The sequence below is a fragment of the Cucumis melo genome, chromosome 2, assembly GCF_025177605.1.
Source record: "Cucumis melo cultivar AY chromosome 2, USDA_Cmelo_AY_1.0, whole genome shotgun sequence".
Lineage (NCBI taxonomy): Eukaryota > Viridiplantae > Streptophyta > Magnoliopsida > Cucurbitales > Cucurbitaceae > Cucumis > Cucumis melo.
Window position 1 is genome coordinate 17663755 of NC_066858.1, and position 8047 is coordinate 17671801.

At 30.3% G+C, this 8047-nt stretch overlaps 1 protein-coding gene across 1 annotated transcript; it reads left to right on the plus strand.

Moving 5' to 3' along the window:
- The first annotated feature begins 728 nt into the window (after window positions 1-728).
- On the plus strand, window positions 729-1893 carry LOC103501554 (heat stress transcription factor C-1-like). Its single transcript, XM_008465165.2, has 2 exons — window positions 729-1064; window positions 1172-1893. The coding sequence occupies exons 1-2, from the start codon at window positions 849-851 to the stop codon at window positions 1829-1831; spliced, it is 876 nt and encodes a 291-aa protein (XP_008463387.1). The 5' UTR covers window positions 729-848; the 3' UTR covers window positions 1832-1893.
- Window positions 1894-8047: the final 6154 nt, after the last annotated feature.

Here is an 8047-nt window from a genome sequence, read left to right on the forward strand (position 1 = left end):
ATGACAAAATCCAAATGCACAGAAGTGGACTAAAGGCAAAAGAGGTTCTTGAAAAAAAAAAAGTTTTAAGAAAATCAGCGGTATAAAAGAGAAATGTGGTCGACCAACTAAGTTGGTATATATATATATATATATATATATATATATATATATACTAAAATTAAAAATTGAATGAGTATGGATGAAACTCCTTGCAACCTTTTGAACCCAAAAAGGCCTTTTAACACCAAATAGCATCATCACATACAACCACGGACATTTGGAGAAAGTAGAGGTACTGATCTCCTAATATTAAAGTTAAGCGTAGAAGAATGGTATAAAGAGTTTAGTTAGGGGATGAGATGAAGAGGGGAGTTGAAGGAAGTAGAGCAAAGGTGAAGTGGGAGGAGGGAGTTGCCAAGGAACCTTTGATAAGGAGGGTGAACCAAAGTTATCATATTATTATGTTTTTTGTTTAAAGTAAAAGAATGGTTTTAATTAATGTAAATATCTAAGGATTATAGAAACACACATAAGGGGGGAGCGCGTGGGTAAGAGAGAAGATGCAAAATATCTTATGCGCCTACACATTAATAAGCTAAATAGCCAATAAAAATCACCAAAGCTTTACGCAAGTGGGTCCCTCTCTCTCACTATCGCATTTTGTGTTTTAATTTTTTCCTTTTGAGAGTCCAAAAATAATATCATATAAGTGCCACGTTACCCCTTCCCGCTACAGTACGCGCGTCCATTATTTATCTACGGTGCCGCCTCATCCCCCTTCCAAAAAAAAGAAATCCCCCCCTCCCCTTCCATTTTCATTTCTTTTCTTCTCTTTCGAAGAACAACAACACCACAGCTTTTATGGGATGGAACCCAACTCCTCTAACAAAGACATTGTAGCTCCTTTTGTTCTCAAAACTTATCAAATGGTCAATGATCCCCTCACCGACTCTTTCATCTCTTGGGGCTCTGCTAATAACAGCTTCATCGTTCTCGACCCTCTCCATTTCTCACATACTCTCTTACCCGCTTTTTTCAAACATAATAATTTCTCCAGCTTCGTTCGTCAACTCAATACTTACGTGTGTAACTTCCCCCTCCCCTGTTTTCCACTTTTTCTTCTTCTTTTATTTTTTTCATTTCTGGGTTTTTATTTTTATTTTTTTTTTCTTTCTGAAAATTAAAACAGGGGTTCCGGAAGGTAGATCCAGATAGATGGGAATTTGCGAACGAATGGTTTCTACGAGGTCAATTTCAGTTACTGAAAAACATTGTGAGGAGAAAACAGAGTTGTAATAAGTATTTGATTGGGGATCAGATGGGGGATGAGGAATTAGTCACTGAAATTGCTAGATTGAGGAAAGAACAGAGGGCTCTGGAAGAACAACTTGAAGGGATGAAGAAACGTCTTGAAACAACTGAGAAACGACCACAACAGATGATGGCTTTTCTTCATAAAGTGGTGGAAGACCCTGAAATTCTTCCACGGATCATGCTTCATAAAGATCCAACTCGGCTTCAACTTTCAGAGAAGAAACGGCGGTTGATGATTTCCTCTTCTTCCTCTTCCCCTTCCACCACTACCCTCACCGAAGGAGATGAAATCGAAGAGGACAGTAATAATCCGCAGGATTTTGGGCCTAATTTCTCGTCGCCGGAGGTTTCTGGGCCTTGGTTTTTACGGGAGGCGGAGGGTAATTTGGGGATTCCAATTCCTCCGGTGCCGGCGATTGATTTAGGGATAAGTAGTAACGGCGGAGAGAGAAAGTATTTGACGGAAATGACAGTGGAGGAAACTCATCCACCACCACCGCCTTATCCATTTTCTCTTTTCGGGTGTGGCTTTTAGTAATTAATTACCTTCACAATTTTATTTTTCTTTATTAATAATTCCTTTTCAGTTTTCTTTTCTTTTTCTTTTTTTTTTTTCCTCCTCTCTTTTTTCCACTATACATTATTTGTATATACACCATATGTAACTCTCCAATTTAATTCTTGAAAAGAAAAGGATAACCTAATTATATTTTTACTCTATATCCTCTACGATATGGAGAAAAAAAAACAAGGTTGTTCTGTATTGTTTTTATTTAAACTTTTAACTGATTTTTCATTTTTTTAAAAAAGTATAGCTAAACTTTTTATTTGATTTTAATTTAAATTTGAATTAAATAGATCTGAAATTGTTAAAACTAAAAGGGGTTTTTTAATTTATTGTATACACACATTCCATGTTTGGTTTTTTATTTTTTAGGGGTCAAATCCTCTTCTCCATGATAAGAGGTATTCCATTCTCTTGAGATGGGTGGATTTTCTTTTCTCTTTTAATTATTTTTATTTTAATATACTTCTATTTAAAATGTTTTTTTTTTAAAAAAATAAAAATTGTGTGTATATCATTCATTAAGTTTAAGAAATTTTAAGACATAATATTGGAAGCTGGGATGGTTGTTAATACTTTTTCTATATCGGAAAGTTTTAATATTTGGTTGGTTTTTTTTTTTTTTTAATAAAAACAAAGATCTTAATTTGGAGTGGTTAGTGAAAAAATTAGGATGATTTAGGAGAAATAATTCCATGATTTGTAAAATTTAGAAATGAATGAATGAATACGTAAATTATCATTTTAATTTTCTGTATTTTATTATTCTTTCAGAAAAAAAAAAGAAAAAAGAAAAAAGAAAAGAGATATTGTGTAAAATTTTAAACTTAGTGTTCATACTTCTAATACTTTTAATAGGTCCAAAGGTTGAGGTTACTTTTTACCTTTTTTACTGGCTAACTTTTTATTTAGGAAAATGTTATTTTCAACTTTCTAGTTTTGAAAGCATTTTCTTTCTTTCTTTCTTTCTGTCCTTTTTAAATGATATTATTCTCGTTAGTTGTTAAAAGCTAAATTCAAACTATTATGGAGATTTTTTTTTAGATTTAAAAAATTATACGGAATTAAAGTTGATAAAAAATAGTGACTTCAAATACTACAAAAAATATTAATTTTCTTAAACAACAACTTAAACCCTAAATTTAAGAAGAACAAAAAAAAAAAAAAAATCCCAAGCTAGGATAATTTGCTTTCATGATAAAATAATTAAATGTATATATTAATATGAGTTGTGTAAAATTATAGAAAAATGGTTACTTTATAATTGACATGACTTGTAACTTTTTTAAACTAAAAAAAGAGAAAATGTACTGTGGTAGAAAGAAATAAAATAAAAATATGTATTATTATGGAAAGGTGGTAACATTGTTTTGTAACTAATTAATTATTTTATTATTTGCCCAGAAAAAAAAACCAAATATCTTATTAGAAAGTATTGATTGATTTTAAAGAATATATAATTTAAAAACAAAAATGAAGGTGGCGCAAATACAAAATCACAAATAATATTTTGCTCATTTTTTATTCTGTTTAGCTTTCTAGATAGGTTTTTTGGATGTAAAAATAAACAATTTATTCAACAAAATAAAATATGTTTATTTGATATTCTCTCCTCACTTCCAAGAGTGCATTCACATATCATTTATAAGTGCATGGATCTTATTTCTTACTCTACTCATCTGCTTTTCTTTTTATAGAAAACGCTACAATAATCGTACAAAATATATAAAAATGAGCGTACAAAACATATAGAAATGAACGTAATTTATCATGTGCTTAACTATTGTCGTATAAAATATAAACGAGCTCTTTAAAAGACGTTATACATATCTATACATATCTGTTAGATGCATCAAATTCATAATTCTACGTAGGCAAGGAGGAAAATATTAAAAAAAAACTTATTTATTTAGAAAAATGAATTGAGATTTTGACAATTTAGATATTAGAATCCTAAATATGTAACTTGATATTGCAAATCTTGGTTAAATGTTGTGGGTCACCTGTTGCCTCCACGTAAGAGATGACAAGTTTTGTTTTGTAAATAAAATTAATTCGAACATTTAGATTTGTAAACTTCACCTCAACCTGGTGAAAAATATAGTTTTGTAATTTTGAACGATATTTCTTTCTACTATTCTTATTTACCTTTCTTTCTTCTTTAATTTACTTTATCAACACCATTTTTGTTTTCATTTCAACTTCTTTTTCTATATTTTTTCTACTTCACTAACTATATAAAATAAAACTCTACCTCTCTTCCCAAACAACAAAATATATTCGTGTCCTTTCTTTTCTTTTCTTTTCTTTCAAGTGGATGAAATGTAATTTATGGACATTCTATGAGATCATTTGACTTAATTAATCAAATCAAGTTAAGAAAATAAATGTTATGACTATATATATATATATATATATATATTATACTTTTAATACTATCATTATCTGTTATTTTATCTTTACACATTTTATTTTAATTGGACAAATTAATTAAAAAATAATTTCTTAACTTAACATCATGATAGGATATGTTTATATAAATTAAAGAACCCTTTCACCCTTTGCTAAGCAGTTCTTTTCTTCTCGTCAAGAAACTTGATTGATAGAGAAACTTAACACCATTAATATCATGACATGATAACGTATGTTATTCTAACTATTGTTATAAAAATCTTGACATATTTATTATTTTATATAATAATAGAATTTTTTTGTATAATAATTAATCATAGAGTTGAAAATATTACTTTCAACGACCAATAAGAGTTTTAGTTCAACTAACATCTCTATATATACGTGAGAAGATAAAAGATCAAGAGTTTTAGTTTATATACTTTGAGAAAACAAAAGATCATGAGTTTAAATCCTCTTACCCTCCCTGAGAAAAATTACTTCCAAACACCTCTAAAATTAGATTTTATAGAAATAATGTTGGGACTACAAGATTAAAACTAGAGTTCTATATAAGTAAAAGTCCAAAAGGGAGATGGTATATGTTATATTTGGTATACGTTGGTTGGTGTGGGATAAGATGTGTGTGACTAAACAAAAAAGAGGGTTGCATTTCAGGGACATGGAAGCGTTTCATAAGGTGTGTTAGTGGCGAAGCAAGTTTGGCGATTATTAACTGATCCAAATTCTCTTGCCGCGAAGGTTCTAAAAATTAAGCAAATCTTTTCCAAATTGTTCTGTGTTAGGTGTTATATTGGGGTATAAGTATAACACCACGACAACAAGGTCATGAGAGAATTTAAGAGTCTATGAGATGATGAATGAAGAGGAGGAGTGGAATGGAGAAAAACTAAGACAAATTTTTTGGGATGAAGATATTGTGTGCACACGAACAATTGCAATCTGTTCGACTAATGGGCCGGATACATAGATTTGATATTTTTCAAAAACTCTATAAACGCAGTGCATATAAACTTGGCTTTTGAGAATCACCAGCCTAGTACAAGTACGGTGGATAGATGGTGTGTGTGTTGTGTCCGAGAGGAAGAGACACGAGAACGTACCTTTGTTCAATTGCAAATCGGCGACAAAGTTAAAGTGTGGAGAGGTTTAAATTTGTCTTTTAAGAAGGTTTGCTGCACATCGGTGGAAATGGAAAAAACGAGATGAAGCTCTTTTGTGTTGGATGTTGGTATCTGTGGGGTGACCGAAATAATAGAAATATGGAGAATCTCACTCGAGATGTGCATGTTGAGGTGATTGCAGTGGAAGCTTTGGCTGTTTTATTGGGCATTAAAGAGGTCTATAAAATGGAGCTATCCAATGTCATGATCGAATTAGATTTCTTTTAACTCTAATCAATGAATTAAAATCAAAACCAGTTGTAGAACTCTACGACTGGGGTATTTTTGGATGAAATACGAGACTATTTCCAACAAATCAATGTGTTTGGGGTCACTTTTATTTATTGTGATTATAGTAAAGTAGCTCATGTTTTCGCGAATTAAATTATCAAAAGTAATTGAACAAAATATTTAAACTTTTGTAATGAAGTTTTGTTTTTTTAGTGATTTTTTATGTGAAGTTAATGGTTTTTTTTTAATTATTTTTGAAAAATTTCATTGAAAAATGGACAATTAAAGGCACACACTAAGATATAATGAAAAAAAAAAGGAAGATCCAAGTACAAATACTAAAATAATATTTTAACTTTTAAAATATAAGAACCGAAATGATATAACTAAGGAGTTGTTTTAAATGAAAAGGGTTCAAAAAGTTTATGTTTGATAGGGTGTAAATTATTTTAGTATAAATTTAGGGTTATGTAGTATAAGAAACTTGTAGGCAAAATAAACCAAAATCTTTTAACACCATAATCACCGTAGGAAAATAGGTCTCTTGTAGACGTTTTTTTTTTTTTTTTTTTTTTTGACATAAAAACGTATATATAGGAATGATGGTTGTCAAAAGATAGGCCACCAATGCAATAACAAAAGAAAGAAAAAAGATCTCCAGAAGATGCATGATCAAAAAAAGAAAAAAAAAAAAAGAAAAAGAATGTTATTGCTCAAAAGTATTTCAATAAAAATGGGTAAACTAAATATATTTTTGGAGGAAGAACTGGTAATATACTAAAATAAATTATTTATTATATTATACCAATTGAATTTAAATCTATAAATTATTGTAAAAGATTCTTTGTGGGATTTCTTTATATGATCTTATTCTCTAGCTTAATATTATGAATGACTTATTTTGTTTCTAAATATATATATATTGAAACTTTAAGTTATATATTAGGGAATGCATATGGATTGGTTTGAAAAACGCTTTACCAAAAAATTTTCTCTTTAACTGCATTTCATAAAAAAATATTTTAGTAAAAACACACCTACATTCTACTTAAAAATGTTTTGGTATACGAATTTGTTTTATTTTTTTTATACTCAAAAGTTCAATCTCATCTGCTAACACTAAAACCTAAAAGCTGCTAATCCAAGTCCAACCTAAATATCAACAGTTAGACCTGTCTGACCCAATCTGTATGAGACCTATGTTTGAAATAGAAAGGTCATTTTGGAAATAAGAGTTTTGATTAAAGGATTTTGAAGAAAGTGTTTTGAGGAGGTGTTTTGAAGAAGGCATTTTGAGTATTAGTTTGCATTGAAGCAATACGACACAAGGAAGGAAAGTTGCAATCAAGATAAAGTAGGCAAATTTCAATACGATATGATGGCAGGTGAGGAAATGTCTAATCTTGATTTGATAGCTGTTACGTGTAAGGTTAAAGTTAAGCATGGTCATGAGAAATATTATGCTTACACTTACACATGTAACACCTAAGAGTTGGCAAGCTTATGACAGCTTAAGGATGACTAATCCAATTTATGATTAGTATAAATAGGAGAAGAGGATAGAAGAAAAATGGGGTTACTCTGATATTTTGTTAAGGAAAAGTTAAGTATGGTGCTGCGATCAAGACATTTAAAGGAGAGAAGAAGAGTACTTAGTGTGTTGTGAATGATTTTTCTAAAGTTGAATTGTTTAAAGCTTTTCTTTCTCAGTTTCATGTTGTCTTGTATGGTTGTTTTATGCATTAATGTTTACAAAAAGAATGATTTCTAAAGAAAGCTTTTATGTTATGTTTTAAGTTTGATAATGGTATATATGCTATGCTTCCGAGCAAATCATTAGTCTTATTTCTATCAATGAAGCTAACTATTATATGCACATAATGGGTAAAGACAACCATGTAAAAAATGACTGCATGGCAGAATGAAGCTTGCCAATGCATAAAAAGAGGGTATTGAGCTTAGCGGCTTGAGCAACGGGGAATAAACTAGGAAATTCTCCAAGGGATATTGTTGATGAAAAGATCATTACAGTAGTCTATGTGTGGGAACGGTTCATATTCTTGATGAAAGGAATATGAAAGAGTAATGTGTGATTTATGATTTATTGGATGGGGTGTTGAAGCCTATTTTATGAAAATGATTTTACATATTGTATGCCCCAAAAAGTTTTCCAAAAGTATCACTCACTAAGTATTTGAATTACGTTTTAAGTTTTCCTTCCCTAGGTAACCAGGCATTAAAGCCAAGCTGAAAAAAGTAAGCTGCTACCCGTTGAGGTGTTGGCAAGACATTTAAAGTTGGAATGCTGCACAAGGCGTTTTAAGATTCATTTTATAGTTTATGTATTAAGAAAGCATGTAATATGTATGTGGAACGCATA